Consider the following 17,136-nt stretch of genomic DNA (forward strand, 5'->3'; position numbering starts at 1 on the left):
TGGGGCCTTCTTATTTTGTTTGTATTTTAAGTATATATGTTTCTTCTACTAAGCCATGAGCTTTCTAAGAACTAGAGCTGTGTATGACTGATTTGTGGATTTTCAATGCCTAAACCAAGTCCAGAGTACTTGTATAAGTCCTTGTTGAGTATTCATGTAAGAAATGTGTGAATAGGAGTGAATGAATTTCTTTTAAACATCTTTAGGTGAAACTAAAGAGCCACTTGAAATCTCTACATTAAAACAAGATACGCATGTTTCACAAGATAGTTTAACAGCTGGAGTGGAAGAAATTAGATCTGTAGACATCATTAATATGCTGCTGAAATTTGAAATCAAAGAGGTGTGTAATTTTCATCTGTTTTTATAAAATGAGATGGATAAATAATGGATATTTGGAATTACCTGTAATAAAGTAAACTTGTAGATTATTGATATGGATAGAAAAAGCTTACAAAGGCTTTTTGTAATTTGTATGTAGAAATGTTTAAAAATTTGAGAGTTTGCTAAAGATGAGTTGTATTTGGGGGATATAATACTTACAGAGAAAATGGTAATATGCCCTGTAACAGGCTTTTCAAATGATTTTAGGACAGTTGGAATGTGGCCTGCTTTGGATTTTATATAGGGAAGGCAGGAAAGGGAAAAATGACAGAGAAATTCTTTGCAAATTTTAGAAACCATTAATAGAATAAAACACAATATGCCTACATTTTAAAATGTTATATTACCATTACCTGCTTTCCATCTGCAGATTCTTAAGGTAAGGTTAAATGAATTTTCCTCTTCTGTGTTCACACACATGACAGGTATTCACTGCATGTACTAAGTGCTAAGGATGCAGAAGTAAAAGACAAACTCTGAACTCAAACAAGAAAACAATTAAAATTGTTGTTAAGTACTCCCATTCAAAGTGTGCCCAGGGAGCTTGTGGCAGTGATGGTAGGAAGAGGGCATCTAAGCCGTCTGAAAGAGCCAGGGAAGGTTACCTGGAGGAAGTGAGAGTTAGTTGAAGTTTTAAAGAAGAAGGAGATACAGTCTGAGCAAAGGAGTTTAGGAAAGGGGCTGGGACAGGGTAGAAAGAGGGACAGGCATACACGTGTGTATGTGGGAAAGCATCGCGGATACAGGGACTTAGAAGAACTTTCTCCAAAATCCCTTCATTGTTAAATAGCTGTGCAGAGGTTATGTTCTATCTTTGAGTCAAAAATAATAAACTTTTAAACAAATGAGTGCTACTTTTTTGATCTGAAATATATGTTTTGAAACTAACTTCCTTCATGCTAAACCTCTGCTGTTTTTCTGGTTAATGTTACAGTTATTGAAGATTTTTAGGCTTTGATAATTGAAACATTGATACATGAATAATTCTATTTGCAAATGGGTTTCATTAACATATGTACATATAAAACCTGTAAGTCCTTTTTAATATTATTTGTAATCCATATAATTACAGTTCCCTTCCCTTAGGACAGTGATTAGGATGGGGGGAAGCAATTTGCATCCTCCCCTCAAGCTGATAATTAGCATTGTCTGAAGACATTTTTGGTTGTCACTATCCAGAGAGAGAGTGGGCTACTGGCAACCAGTTGGTAGAGGCCAGTGATGCCACTAAACAGCCTACAGCGCATGGGACTACTCCCCACTGGAAAGAATTAGCCAGCCCCAGATGTCAGTGGTGCCAAGGTTGAGAAACCTTGCCTTAGGAGTAGTTTAAAAATTGACTGTTTATCTCAGACTTTCAGATCTAGTCTGACACCATCCATCAGACTAGGACTTCTGGGAATTAGGCAGAACAACTTTTTTTTTTCATAACTATCTTGAAATCCATTAAAATATAGTGACAGTACTTTAAAAGTCTTAAAAGTAAGTAGGCCTTCCAGGGCCTCCCTGGTGGCGAAGTGGTTGACAGTCCGCCTGCCGATGCAGGGGATACGGGTTCGTGCCCCGGTCTGGGAGGATCCCATATGCCGCGGAGCGGCTGGGCCCGTGAGCCATGGCCGCTGGGCCTGCGCATCCGGAGCCTGTGCTCCGCAACGGGAGAGGCCACAACAGTGAGAGGCCCGCGTACCGCAAAAAGAAAAAAAAAAAAAAAAAAAAGTAAGTAGGCCTTCCAAAGTAAATAACCCTAGGTAATTTCCAGGCACAAATAGAAGTGAACATCTTTACGCTGTGTGAATATTTTGATAATATCATTCTGGATGATAATTAAATTGTTAACTTATCTTCAATGTATATTAGTGAAATAGTTTGTGGTAATAATGGTACCTTTTTCTAGGTTGTGATTACTTTGATGGAAAAAGCAGAAAAGAAAGGAAGGCCTTTATATGAACTAAATGTCCTGCAGCTTGGACTGGAAGCTAGAGTTAAAGCCTACGACCTGACTGCTGAAGCTTATCTAAAAAAAATTAGGATGCGATGCTTTGAGTTCACTGGTAAGTGTGAAGTATAGTCTCTGTAAACTGTGCATGTAATAGGCAGATGGTCACTACCTTTTTATCAACATGAAGCATACTTATTAGTGTCACCATAATTATTTAGTTAGTTTAAATTTATTACATTAATATAAAGTAATTTGATAGTTAAAATTCATTATGTAGTTATTTATCATAAAGTAAGTCTATATCTAAATATTTAGCACAGAGTAGAATAGATCTAAAAGAAAAATGAGGCATATGTCTTCAGTACATTACGCTTCAGTACTTATGAAAAGCAACATTACATTATAACTGTGCTCTGAGAACAATACCCAGGTATAGAGCCCAGGGACCCTTTTTGAAAGGTGAGTTAATTTACTAGGAAGTAACTTTTTTTCTTTGGTTTTTTATTTATTTTAAAATTACATAAGTGTTTTTTATTTGTGTTTAATGACATTAATATATACTTGTAAAAAATAAAAATTAAACAACCCAGAAATATATAGAGGAAAAATTTAACATCGCCTTGTGGTCTCTTCAGCCTTTCAAATTCACTTTCTAAATTGCACCAAGCCAACTTTTAAAGTTGGTATGGGTGTTTAAAGTTTATAGGAACTCTGTGGGGTAACTTTAAGTAAAGCAAACTTGTATTGAGAATAATCACTAGTTTAAGTATTTTATAGCTTTGTTCTTTAATATATTATGATTTGTTCAAATAAGTAATACCAGTAGTACCAAATGTTATAGCATTTATAATTGGCCAGTGCTGGGTTTTTTGTGTTTTTTGGAGTTTCTTTAATTTTTTTTTTCAAAGCCAGCTTTATTGAGATATGATTTATATACAGTAAATTCACCCATTTTAGCGTACAACTTGGAGTTTTGACAAACTTATATTTGTGTAACTGGCTGGTCTGTTTTTAAATACATTTGAAATGTCTAAACGACTTAATAATGGATCTACCCTCTCTTTTTTCTCTTTTAGACTCTAAAGGAGAACCTCTTCACATTATTAACTCTTCTAATGTAACAGATGAACCCCTTCTGAAAATGTTATTGAAAAAGGTAGTTTCATTTCTAGGATTCTTTAATATTTGCATATATGAAATTATGTCATTCCCCTGTATATAATATCTTGGTTTTCTCCCCTAAAATTTTTCATCCTAAACCTGGTTGATTATAGTGATTTATGCAAGCATCTGACAATCCTGGATAATTTCAGTAAACTTCTGAGTTAATCCTATGTTTTTGAATAAGTAGATGTATACAAAGTTCCATTGTAATTTGAAGCAAAATCTATTATAATCTAGATATCCTCCCAAGTAGGATAAGGAGTTCGGGTTTTTGCTTCTGTAGAATATAAGAAATGCTTACGTGGTTATGTTTTTGGCATGTTCTTCTTTGCCTTTAAGAAATATGTTTATAGTGTTTTCATAGCATACTTTGAAAAGTAAAGAATATATATATATTTTTTCAGTGTGTGAATTTTTAGTGTTTGCAACCCAGTGGCTTTATCCTCCATTATTTGTAGGCAGACAGTGATGGACCAGAATTTAAAACCATCCATGACAATACCAAACAAAGACTTCAGGTAAATCTTTTCTAATTCACTATAAAGTTAGATTATAGTGATTAAATCTAGCTTCAAAGCCATCTTCAGTTGTGAGATTGTGAGCTCTAAAATTAGCATAAGGGTGGTAATAATAATAGGTTTAATTTTGTAGATAAAAGAAATGGATGGAGAGTTGAAATAAAGTTATTACAAAAGTTGATTTGATTTCCTAAAAGACTCCTTGTTTCCCAGATATAAATTAATGATTCCTTGTTGTACACAAAGAAAATATTGTTTAAGGAAATTTTGTTCACTATGGTTATTTGGCGTAGTGTTGATGGAAGCATTAAACATTTGAATGAATTGGCTTTAGGATTAGAAAAAAATTAAGGGTAAGGCTAAAAGTATGGCTTGGTACAGACACTGGTCACCATCCATTTGAGCGTGTATAGTCTGTCTTGGGACCATCTGTAAGGGGACCGACCAACCTAAGGCTGATAATACTTCTTGTATCTTTACTTAAAGCCTATCAAGTTCCGTTGAGGTTAGAATTATTGTTGGGTGTGGGAGTGGGCAGTGTTGGTTTATTGTCTGGTAAAGGTTAACAAAGTAATAGTGAGTTCTTTCTCAAAAAAGAAGTCCTTAGTTGAACTATTCTTGTGCTACTTGTATACGTTGAGGTTTGACATAAAAATGTTTCTATATCTGAAATCTGCCTCTCTAATTGTTCATTATCTTAGGTTTCATTTTCATCCTTAAACTTGGTTCTTCATTTGGAAGCTTTACTGTCCTTCATGGATTTTTTATCATCTGCTCTTCCATCCTCTGAACCTTCTAAGAAGGAATCGGAGCTGAAGCCACTTATGGGGGAGTCCAGAAGTATCATTGCCAAAACTGGTATTAACTTTTGAGTCATGGTTTAATACTTTCTATCTGAACTTTAATAATCATATAATAACATGTATTTTCAAACTAAGATAACTGTTTATCACCTTAATGTTTTAGCTGCTTTGACAGATGAGGTTGGTTTCAAAAGAAAGCAGATTTTATCCCTATGGTATAATAGGGTAATTTAGTGAGAGATTTTAAATAAGTGTTTAATATTAATCACGTATTTATATTTGATTTCACTGCCTAGCTTTTATGTAAAATAAAGTTGTATGTACTTTGCATTGATGTCTCTGTAACCTTCACTCCAGTGAAAGTGAGAAAGGAAGTAATTAAAATATGAACACAATCATGCATAGTAACAAAGGCCCATTTCAGTCAGTCAGTTAAAACTACCTGGTGCTCAACAGTTTTCAGCTTTGCAAAACACAAAAGGAACAATCTCATGGAAGAGACAGACTCACTTTGGTTTCTAACCAAAACTGTATTTAAGTCACATAGAGATATGGGCACATGCCACAGTTTGTACCGTGAAATATTAGATGTGGTGTAGCGTGAGTGAACATGTGCCTATTTTTAAGCCAAATATCATTTTAATTATTTTTCTTTCATGTCATATGGTGTGAGTATCTAACATCTGGTAATTTAATTTTCAGACCATTACCTAGTTGTATTATATCTATATTACTGGCATCTTTAAAATGAAAACTGTTAGTAATATTAGATCTGATACAAGGATGAGATTTTTTTTAACCAGGGAGCAGAGCAGTATTTTTGCATTAAACTAGAGTAAAAGAGTTTTACCTTCTTCGTCTTTAATGTACTTGTTACATTAATATCCATGGAAATACTTACATAACATATACATACATACACACGCACGTGCACACAGTTGAATAAATGAAAAAGCAATGTTTAAGCTCACAATAAACTACAAAAAATAGTAATCCAAAGAAACAATCTTCTAGTTATGCCAAACAGCTGTTTTTTATGGTTTGATTTTGCTACTTTAAATCTTAAAGGGAAAAAAAACCCTTTTATCATCCTGGTGATTAAGGACTGATGTCCCCATACTTTTAGAGTTTTATAGGAAAAAGTGTTTCCTTCAGTCAAGACAAATCTCTAGGAAATTATATCTTGAATTTATCAATCAGGGCCTAGACTAAAATAGATTAAGGGAATCCATTTGATTGTGATTTTTATACACGTGCACAGACACAAATACACATTATAAAATAATTTTTTGTTTTTTTCTTAACTTTAACCTTTTATGTTCATCTCTTATGGAACTTTTTTTAGGATTCTTCATGGAGAAACATAATATAATCTAGGGAAGTTGTCTCTATAGTTAATAACATGTATGTGTCATAGTTAATAATACATATTTTACTGTCATCACTATTTCAATTTTTCATGAAATATTTTTCTTTGATCTAATATATGATATGAAAAGGAGTTCCAAATCAAAATTTAGCTCTTTTGGAATCTTAGAATTCTAATATAGGGGGTTTCCTTTTTACCCACAAGAAAAATTATAGTAAAGTTTCCATCTAGCAAAATTATACTTGTAAGGTGCTAGTAAACGTTGCCTTTATTTTTAATTTGGATGGAAATATGCTACTTTCTGTCTGATTGGCATTTTAAAATAATATTAATTATATGTAATCTTAATGGAGACCTTTTTGGTTCTTCATAGTTCATAATGTACTTTTATTTTAGCGATTTGGGGATTATTTTATGTTGTATCATCTTTGCACTTTGCTAATCACTAGGATTCTATTACTTTTCAGTATCCAGCAACACTTCTCAAGATGATGTGTTTGATTTAAAGGTCATAGCTGAATTAAATGCATTTAATGTCTTTATCTGTGATCAGAAGTGTAATATTGCAGATATTAGAATACATGGTAAGTAACTTTTTCTTGGTGTAGGTATTTCTGTTTCTTTACATAGACCTTCAGGAAGAATGAGCTTGTTGCATGGTAGATTTCTCATGAGTCGTCTTTTGGTTTACTTACATTCAAGATTCTTGCAAACTTTTCAGAGATGTGCTTTGAAATGTTAGAAGTAAATTTGTTATGATTCATGACTGATGTGAGACATTCCTTATGTTTAAAAATTTTTTCAGAATAAGTCTAAGGCTTAATCTCATGTTCTGTTTGCATTTTCAGAATAATATAACTTTAAACTGAGAAATGAATATCATAACATCTCACAGAGTAAAGAAAATGTCATTATCCTATTTCCCTTGTCTTTTGTGCTTATATAGCATCAGGAAGAGAAGTTTCTAAAAGAAATTTTGTAAGCTTTACTCATCATCAGCCTCATATAAAGATGAGTTCAGATTATACCATGGGTTCTGGAGCCAGCCTGCCAAGGTTCAAATTTTGGCTCTAACGCTTACTGGCTGACCTTGAGCAAATTAATTAATGTTTCCGTGCCTGAGTTCCCTCTTCTGTAAAATGGAGATAGTTATAGTAATTATTCATGGGATTTTTATGAGGATTAAGTTTACAAATTTACATGTATTAAGAAAAGTGCCTGGTATGTACATAATAAGCAGTTAACAAGGGGTTAGAAAATCAGTTCCATTCAACAAATGTTACTGAGTATCTATTTATGCAAAGCATGGTAATGATTTAGGTTCATTCTTGGGGCTTAGCTTAGTAGGCATTCTCTCACTCTGAAGAGTGGTTTTAGAAATCATGCCTTTAGAAATTATGAGAATGACAAACATTTTTTTGGAGAGACGTGTTCAAAGATTGTGTTTTAGATACAGTTTACTGTAGAAAGAATAGTATTTATTCATCAAATTATATTTAATTATAATTCCAATTCTTTAGTTTTCAGAGTAATAGTTTTCATTATATAATGTTTGTAAAATAACTGTTTAACAAACGTTAGGTGTCATCATAAATGACCAATTCTGATCTTACTAATAATGCACAGGATACTTGTGTTTGGAGACCTGTGATTAATTTTCTTTGACATTTGATTTCTTTTGTTTTAAAATTTCCACAAAGTTTATGTATGAGATGCTTCTAGCACTTAAAGATACTATAATCTTTCTTAGGTATCTCATACATAGAAGTTGTTACCTTTGGGACTTCCCTGGTGGTCCAGTGGTTAAGACTCTGTCTGGGCTTCCAGTGCAAGGGGCATGGGTTGTATCCCTGGTCGGGGAACTAAGATCCCACATTCCCACATGCCACTTGGCGTGGCCAAAAAAAAAAAAAAAGAAGCTGTTCCCTTTAATATGTCTAATAGTAATTTTTATCTATGCTCTATCTTGGTAGTATATTATTGAATTAAAAACCACTAAATTAGTTCACTTGGATTAGGTGAAAAGTGTTGTGTTTCCCACAGGAATGGATGCCTCTATTTCTGTGAGGCCAAAGCAGACCGACATGTTTGCCAGACTTAAGGATATCATAGTTACGAATGTTGATTCGACTTCCATTCACAAAAAGGTAATTAAAAGATACATTTCTATATTGAAATTTATTTTTGTTTTTTGGGGTTTGAGCTGCCTTTAATCATTTGTTCAGTGTATATTTATTATCTGTCACGTGTCAGGCATTTTGTTAGGGAGTAAGCATGAATATGGTCATCTGCTTTCACAGTGTATATAGACTAGGTGATTTGTAAAAGTTATTTCTAACCAATTAAGTGATTGATACCTCCATTGATAAAACTTCTTTTATAGATATAGGAAAAAGTTATTGTCAAGTTAAATGTTTTTAACTAATAATTTGTTGAAGGTTGAATTTAAGTGATGCTTCTTTATATATCAAGGATTCTGTAATAAGGAAACTTATTTGTAATACAGTGATACAGCTCTTTTGATATAATAACCAGTTAATTTAATACTTTTAGGCTGTCTGTATTTTGGGAGATGAAGTCTTTAGGTTCCAAATGACTCTTTATCCTGACGCCACAGAAGGAAAAGCCTATGCTGATATGTCTAAAGTAGATGGCAAACTTACTTTCAAAGTGGGCTGTATTCAAATTGTTTATGTTCATAAATTCTTCATGTCTCTTTTGGTAAGTTTATTTTTAAAATATATTTATTTCTCATTGACACCTAAGTATCTTTGCCTATAAATCTGAACCTAGGTAGTCAAAATCTTTACTAATCGGGCCGTGTGATAAACTCCCAAATGCTGAATAGAATATTACAATTAAGGAAATCCTTTACATGATGGAAAACTAAATGAATTTTTGTAATCATTGTTTTGAACCTGTGAATGATCATTCTTTAACATTTCCATAGTTATATATTTTGAAAGTACTTTCTGATGTTTTAATTAGGCTTTTCAGTGTTATTTCTTTTATGAGAGACCCTTAAAAGGTACTTAGCGAAAAGAATCTTTTAAGGAGGTCATCAGGCATTTGAAGGACTAATACTGGAACTTACAGCTTTTGATTATAGTTATGATCAACAAGGCCATAAAATTCTTTTAATTATTTATTTCCATGTAAGTGTCATGGGCTGAAGAGTTTTGCCTATGCCTCTTAGCAGGGCTGTTAATCAAAGCTTTTTTTTTTTTTTTTTTTTTGTGATACGCGGGCCTTTCACTGTTGTGGCCTCTCCCGTTGCAGAGCACAGGCTCTGGACGCGCAGGCTCAGCGGCCATGGCTCACGGGCCTAGCCGCTCCGTGGCATGTGGGATCTTCCCAGACTGGGGCTCGAACCCGCGTCCCCTGCATCGGCAGGCGGACTCTCAACCACTGCGCCACCAGGGAAGCCCTCAAAGCTTTTAAGTTATGGATTTCTACCTAAACCATCATGTTTTATTTTTCTGGAAAGTAATTTATTTGGAGGGGGGTTAGTTTAATAAACTAAATAAACCATTTGCATTATTAATGGAAGAATATTGCTTCCAATTCTTTTCTGCATTGGGAAAAATCTTTCTGTTTTTAGTTGAAATTGAGGTGAAAGATCTCACTGTAAATAAAGAATTTTTGACTCTTATTAATGATTGCAAGATTGTAAACACTTCAGCACCTTTGCTCATGTTAGAGTACACTTAAGAAAAGAACCTTTAGAAATAAGCGGGCAAAACCTTAGTTTCTAAAACTAAGGACTAAAACTAATAGACTTTATTCCTATGACCTAGAGGTACAGAATTAAAGCAACTTTGGGAGATGTAAAGAGTTCTCCTTCATCTTTTTATTTAAATTTGAATTAAGATGACAACATTCATGAGTAAAAGGGATATTTTAAAAAGTATTGTTACCAAAATTTGTCAAAAAACAAATAATTCTGAAATACATAAAGTGAAAGTTAAAGGATTCTTTCTTCCACTTGTTAATTATCACAGAGTGTATCTTACTAGACTTTACTCCATGTACACAGTCATAAATAACGTCTCTTTTATATCACCTCTTTTATTTAGTTTTTCTTTTTTAAAGTTTTTCCTTTTAAAAATAAATTCTGTTTCGGGGGAACTCTAAATACCAGTATTTTCCAACAGAACTTCCTCAACAATTTTCAAACTGCCAAAGAAGCTTTGAGCACAGCTACAGTCCAGGCTGCAGAAAGAGCTGCTTCCAGCATGAAAGACTTGGCTGAAAAGAGCTTCCGCCTTTTGATGGATATCAATTTGAAAGCACCAGTTATTATCATTCCTCAGTCTTCAGTATCGCCTAATGCTGTTACAGCAGATCTGGGTTTAATCAAAGTTGAAAACCAATTTAGTGTAGTTTCTGTGGAACAGTATTCTCTTCCCCCAGTCATTGATAAAATGAACATCCAACTCACTCAGCTGAAGCTGTCCAGGTATAAATATATAATCCAATGGCGAATTGCTTACTAGAAATAGAATTTTCATAAAATCTTTGCCAGGGGTAAAACACTCTAGTGATTTATGGTTCTTATTCCTTATTTCTTCTAATTATGAAACCTTGACTGTTGGTTTTTGGTTAGTGGTTTATAATGGTGGATCTCATAGAATCTACATCTTGTCTTACTAAATTTATAACATGTTTTTTTTTTTTAAGTAGGTGTTTTTTTTTAAATTTATTTATTTATTTATTTATTTTGGGTCGTGTCGGGTCTTCATTTCTGTGCGAGGGCTTTCTCTAGTTGTGGCAAGTGGGGGCCACTCTTCATCGCAGTGCGCGGGCCTCTCACTATTGCGGCCTCTCCCATTGCGGAGCACAGGCTCCAAACGCGCAGGCTCAGTAGTTGTGGCTCACAGGCCTAGTTGCTCCACGGCATGTGGGATCCTCCCAGACCAGGGCTCGAACCCATGTCCCCTGCATTAGCAGGCAGACTCTCAACCACTGCGCCACCAGGGAAGCCCCTATAACATGTTTTTTTCACTCTATAAAAATTTCCTATTATAAAATTATAGTTTACTCAGTAATACTTAATTTAGATTTATTTTTATTTATTTGCTCTGCACATAGCTATTTTCATTTCTGTACAGAGACAAAGACTTCTTAAAATGTAATATAATTTAAGATTTATTTCTCATTTCCACACCTTGTCACATTTAGGAATTCTCAGTAAGATATCTAATGGATTATCAAATCCAAATGGGAAAGTGTTTGCTCTGTTGAATGACAAGAGTAAGTTATTTGGTGGTTCAAATGTTTGTTGGCAGGCAGGCTAGATATGACTGTTATAATAGGCTTGTTTAACTTCTAGGTTTGGTGAGTTTTTCCCTTTGAGTTTGGAGAAGTACTAATAACATAAACCTAAGGGCTAAGTAGAGTATCACTTTCTTTGTCCTCCAATTTTAGGAGGAGGTAACATTTGTTTGTATGACGTTGGACTAGTTGCTATTAAATATCTTTGTGAAAGATAGTAAATAGTGTAATAGTCATGCTTCATAAAATTTGTCCCTTTGAAATCAGCATTACATAGGCTTTTACATAGTTCTGCATATAAACTTGAATTATTCTGATGCAGATTGATTTGTGAAAAGAAACATGTTCTAAAAGAACTCTGATAGCAGCCTTTAGTGTTTAGAAAAATGCTCCGTGGAAACTGTTACACAGTATGATAGTCTTCATTTTAAAATGTAGATTTTAGAAATGTAAAATAAATTCTTATTTATCTTTCAGAACAATTTTGCAGGCTGGCTTACCACAGCATGACATTGGAATTTTAAAACCAGTCAACATGCTTTTATCCATACAGCGAAATTTAGCAGCATCATGGTATGTGAAAATTCCAGGGATGGAGATAAAAGGAAAACTAAAACCTATGCAGGTAAGTATATGTATAAAATACATGAAAATTGCTAGATAGGCTTTTATCGTTGATCACAGTGTAGTAGTTCAGGAGGACATCAGAAGTGATAATACATTTAAAGGGAATGCTTTGTTAACTGGAAATGAAGTTATCCTAGTTTCCCACACTTTTCTTTTTTTCACATTAATTGGATATTTGGTAAAACCAAGCAAGAACTCTGAGGTTAAAAGCTATAGAGTCTACAGAAAATATTATTAGTAATTTTAGAAAATTCTATTAAAGTTTTAAGGCAGTTAAATTATAAGACTGTAAAGTGATATTTAGATACCACATTCAAAGCACCTTAGTAGTATTTTTAATGTATAGAAGCACTCTTATAGAAAAGTGGACATTTTCAATAAGTGAATATGTTTATTTGGTAAGCATATAAACCGCAATACTTTTCTTTTAACATCTTTATTGGAGTATAATTGCTTTACAATGGTGTGTTAGTTTCTGCTTTATAACAAAGTGAATCAGCTATAAGTATACATACATCCCCCATCTCCTCCCTCTTGTGTCTCCCTCCCACCCTCCCTATCCCCCCCCCACCCCGGGTGGTCACAAAGCACCAAGGAAACAGCAATATTTTTAATACTGTAGTTAGCAGGTCATATGTAGGCTCACAGGAAGAGATGATACTGGTTGAAGATGGTCATGGAAGTGTAGGAATCTTACGGTTCTTGTGCGCCTGTGGGTGAAACTGTTGAAGCCAAACAGTAGGGGATAGGGAAAGGGAGGGGGTGGCTAAACAGAATATGTGAAAGACAAATAAAAATTTAGTAGTTTAGTGGGTTTTGATGTCTGTGATTATTTCAGAGTTAGTTCTAAGATTAAACAAGAAGGGTCAAAGGAGCAGAGTCCTACTAGGGAAGATGTTAAAATTGAAGTTTGTTGTAGGAATGAAAGATCCCTATCTGTAGTATGAGTAGATACGATATATGAGGAAGAACATCTGTTCAGGGTATTGATAGAGGCTTTCATATTCTGGAATATGAGACTGTTCTCTTAAATTCTCCCTTGCTAAGATTAGCTCTCAGAACTAATATTTGATCCTTTTCAAATACTAGGAGGTGGTGAAGTTAGCTGTTCTTCAGGCAGCTATGATATCTTGGTTGGTGTCACAACTGGGAATGAATATACAAAGAAGTCCTAGGGAGTTAAAGTGGCATCTGTTATCTAAGGACTGGGGCTTGGAGCAAATAAGAAATCCCTGGTCATTGTCTCTTGCTAAAATATCTCCCCAGTTTCATTTAGGCTGGGAATCAGGCAATTTCCTTGGTGATAGGGACCTAATTTGGGGGACATAGGGAACTCTGATGTTCAGAAGAAAAGGTGCTGTGAATGTATCTGTGTGAATTTGTGTTTAGGTACTTGAGAAAGGCCTTTTGGACCACTATGTGTGTAGGGGAAGTGTACAAAAGATGGAAGGATTAAAAGGTTTAATGGATCTTAGCAGCCAGTAGCATCTTTGTTTGTTCTAGCAGCTTCATGTTGTTGTGCAGCCACCCATGAGGTAGATGATATTATTCCTGTTTTAAAGATTAAGAAACTTGAGTTAGGGACTTCCCTGGTGGTGCAGTGGTTAAGAGTCCGCCTGCCAATGCAGGGGACACGGGTTTGAGCCCTGGTCCAGGAAGATCCCACATGCCGCGGAGCAACTAAGCCTGTGTGCCACAACTACTGAGCCTGCACTCTAGAGCCTGTGAGCCGCAACTACTGAAGCCTGTGTGCCTGGAGCCGGTGCTCTGCGGGAGAGGCCACCGCAGTGATAAGCCCATGCACCACGATGAAGAGTAGCCCCCGCTCACCCCAACTAGGGAAGGCCCATGCGCAGCAATGAAGACCCAATGCAGCCAAAAATAAATAAATTAAAAAAAAAAAAGAGCTGCATTGCAGGAGAGCATCTTTTTCCTTCTTGCTGGAGACTGGAAACTGAACAGCATTCTTCCTGTATTGAGCTTGGAGGAGAGTAAATAATGTGGAGGAAAAATCCAGTAGTGGATGAAAAGAGAGAGAGGGACACAGGTCCAGGAACAGGACAAGATAGATAGTAGCAGTTAAGGCAGGAAGAAGGGAGTACCGGAAGTAGGGACTTGGATATGAGTGGAGGCAGATGCGTGTTTACACACAGGAGTAATGTCTAATACTGTACAAGATGAAATACTTTTATCCTGGTATTCATGGTCACAACTTGCTTTTTTTTTTTTTTAGTTAGATGTACAATTAGTTAATTTGAAGGACCATAAATTAAGACATAGATATTATATTTTGCATTTTTTATTACTTTGTATTAACAACAGCCTATTGTTGCTTTCTAGGTTGCTCTCAGTAAAGATGACTTAACAGTTTTAATGAAAATTTTGTTAGAGAATCTTGGAGAAGCTTCTTCACAGCCAAGCCCTACACAGTCTACCCAGGAGGCTATAAGAGTAAGAAAAGACGTTTCCAGTAGACCTGACCACCTCAAAGGTATAAATTGATGGTGATTTTTGCTTTGATTATAGAGAAAAATTAGTATTAATGCCATATTTAGTGTTGTTTTTAGTTGTCCAGCATAATGTGGTGTGAATGATCCAGCCTTGTATTGTATTATTTACTGTGGAAAATCAGCTGAGGCTGCCTTGAAGCTCCCAGGGGAAGGAGATAGGCTCATTGCTCTAAAGGGAGGGCCCACCTCTTATCGCCTGCATGATGCATATTTTCCCTTTATTTGTGAAAGGTGAATTTGTCCAATTCAGGGGGCACTGAGGGGGTGTACTTTGAGAAAAAGCAAAGTAGGCATGTAGCATAATAAGGTCCCAAACTAATTGAGAGAAAAGGACCTTGGTGTCATACTCAGATGACTGGTCCATAAAAAAGGAAGGTATTCTTGTTTAGTAACAGCATTACTTATCTGGCTTCACTGGGGAGTGTGATATAGTCAGATACATAAGGGAGTTTCCCAGATTATTAAAATTGAATCTTTCAAAAGCACTGAACCTTTTAAATTCAGCCATTTTTAAAAGATAATTTTTCTAAAATATAAGGTTTCTTTCTGCTTTCTTGAACAATTATATAGAATAATTTTATAATTGCACTCTTTTCATCATTTAAAATCGTTATGTGAATATCATATGGTTTATTTTAGACTGTGAATAGGTTAATATTTCCATGGCTAAAAAGAGATGAAGTGTTCCTTGTCCATATAATAAATGGCCCCAGACTGCTGTGCTTTTATAATTCTCAGGTCATCAGCTGTTACTTATGACAACAGTCGGTAAAACTGTCAGTTAATAACACTGTACCAGCACTGCTTCACCTATAGTTAGGTCTGGTGTGGTTTTTTTGTTTGTTTTTTGTTTTTTTTGCGGTACGCGGGGCTCTCACTGTTGTGGCCTCTCGCGTTGCAGAGCACAGGCTCCGACGCACAGGCTCAGCGGCCATGGCTCACGGGCCCAGCCGCTCTGCGGCATGTGGGATCTTCCCGGACCGGGGCACAAACCCGCGTCCCCTGCATCAGCAGGTGGACTCTCAACCACTGCACCACCAGGGAGGCCCCGGTCTGGTGTGTTTTGAAATCACTAGAGCAGTGTGAAAAATAAGGTTTTTCGTTCAGGATAGTTAAGAGTACTACATGAGTTTAGTGAGGTCAGCATCTTCTCCCAGGTTAAGTTCATGCCACTGTATAGACAAATGCTAGATAAGTAGGCTGTAGCTCAGGTTAGACAGGAACTATGTATACATGAATAAACTGTAGCAGGCAAGCTTTATGTGATTAAGGATCTCATTATGTTCAGCTGTGGTCAATTCGTGTCTCTGGTTCAGGCTATACAGTTAATGTGGTACTTGGGAAAACTTGTGAGTTAAGATGGAAAAGCTACAAAGATGATGAAGATTGGAATGTAAATTATTTTCAGGAAAGGTAAAGGAAAAAACCCTAGAGCTTTCCAACTTGGAGAAGCCTTTATCTGGTTAAAGTTATGCAGTGTTTGCTCTTCCAGTAACTTGTACAGTAAGAATAGACTTTCCTATAAATGACCAAAAGAATAGAATCAATCTCCAAGAGATTGCAGAATGACTTTGTAAGAGTGATTGAAAGCAATATCTATTGTTCTTTGTCTAAAAAGTTTCTGCCTAAAGATGAGGGGAGAGACTGAATTATTTGTCGAGGTCTCTTTCACCTCAGAATTCCGAAGTTTCCCTGTCCCAAATTATATTTGAGCTCTCCTCAACTCTGCTTTTGAATTACATTCTGTTCTTCTTGTAAAGGTAATGGATTGGGTGATATAGGTAATTAAAGATAGTGAGACATGAACTACACTAGCAGAGGATCTTTTACTGACTGGCTGTCTGTCGTAGGACAAAGTATTTTACTTTTCTCTACCTCCAATTTCATAATCTCTTGAGAATGGCTTGTAACCAGTTAAGTGAAATGCTTTGATAATTATAAACTATAATGAAGTAGTCTTGCTCTGGATGGGCTTTTTAAAAAAAGTTGTCTCGATACTATTTGCAAGACCCTCTCTCTTTTTATTTTTAATGTAGATAGTCTGTCTGGCTCTGTCACTTTGCCTTGTATTAAATATATATGGAATACATGCCATTTTTGTTAATTGTCTCATAATGATTTAAAGAATCCTTGAAAATATGATATAAATTTAGAATCTTAGCTTTTAAAATATGTATAAAATCATATACATACTTAAAAGCTTTTTAATTTTCATATTTATGTTTGAACCATCAGAACAAGAAGATGGGACAGACTCAAAGCTTTCTTTGGACCAGAATGTCACTCTCCAGTTTGACTTTCACTTTGAATCTCTTTCTATTATACTTTATAACAATGATCCCCACCAGGTATGTAGTTAATGTCTGCATCTAGGAATATGTCTTTAGCTCTTGATATTCAATTTTAGAATGTTGTCATTTTTTGATGTGACTTTTCTTCTCAAAATTGATGTGTCTATTAAATTCTATTTGGCTTAGAGAATATGCATTGGTCTTGCTCTCTATTTTCACTTTGTAGTGTTTTTATTTTATTAAATATTTTATTTGTT

At 35.1% G+C, this 17,136-nt stretch overlaps 1 protein-coding gene across 2 annotated transcripts in view; it reads left to right on the forward strand.

Annotated features, from left to right (window-relative positions):
• Positions 1–17,136, forward strand: part of VPS13C (vacuolar protein sorting 13 homolog C) — a 183,144-nt gene that overhangs the window by 104,424 nt on the left and 61,584 nt on the right. For both annotated transcript variants that reach the window (XM_060097248.1, XM_060097249.1), the window contains exons 36-47: positions 207–343; positions 2,279–2,435; positions 3,400–3,479; positions 3,946–4,005; positions 4,707–4,863; positions 6,645–6,761; positions 8,221–8,324; positions 8,731–8,898; positions 10,332–10,636; positions 11,929–12,076; positions 14,419–14,569; positions 16,824–16,936. In XM_060097248.1, the coding sequence (XP_059953231.1) occupies positions 207–343; positions 2,279–2,435; positions 3,400–3,479; positions 3,946–4,005; positions 4,707–4,863; positions 6,645–6,761; positions 8,221–8,324; positions 8,731–8,898; positions 10,332–10,636; positions 11,929–12,076; positions 14,419–14,569; positions 16,824–16,936 (1,697 nt within the window). The remainder of the gene's footprint in view (positions 1–206; positions 344–2,278; positions 2,436–3,399; positions 3,480–3,945; positions 4,006–4,706; positions 4,864–6,644; positions 6,762–8,220; positions 8,325–8,730; positions 8,899–10,331; positions 10,637–11,928; positions 12,077–14,418; positions 14,570–16,823; positions 16,937–17,136) is intronic.

This window comes from Mesoplodon densirostris, chromosome 4, assembly GCF_025265405.1.
Source record: "Mesoplodon densirostris isolate mMesDen1 chromosome 4, mMesDen1 primary haplotype, whole genome shotgun sequence".
Taxonomy (NCBI): domain Eukaryota; kingdom Metazoa; phylum Chordata; class Mammalia; order Artiodactyla; family Ziphiidae; genus Mesoplodon; species Mesoplodon densirostris.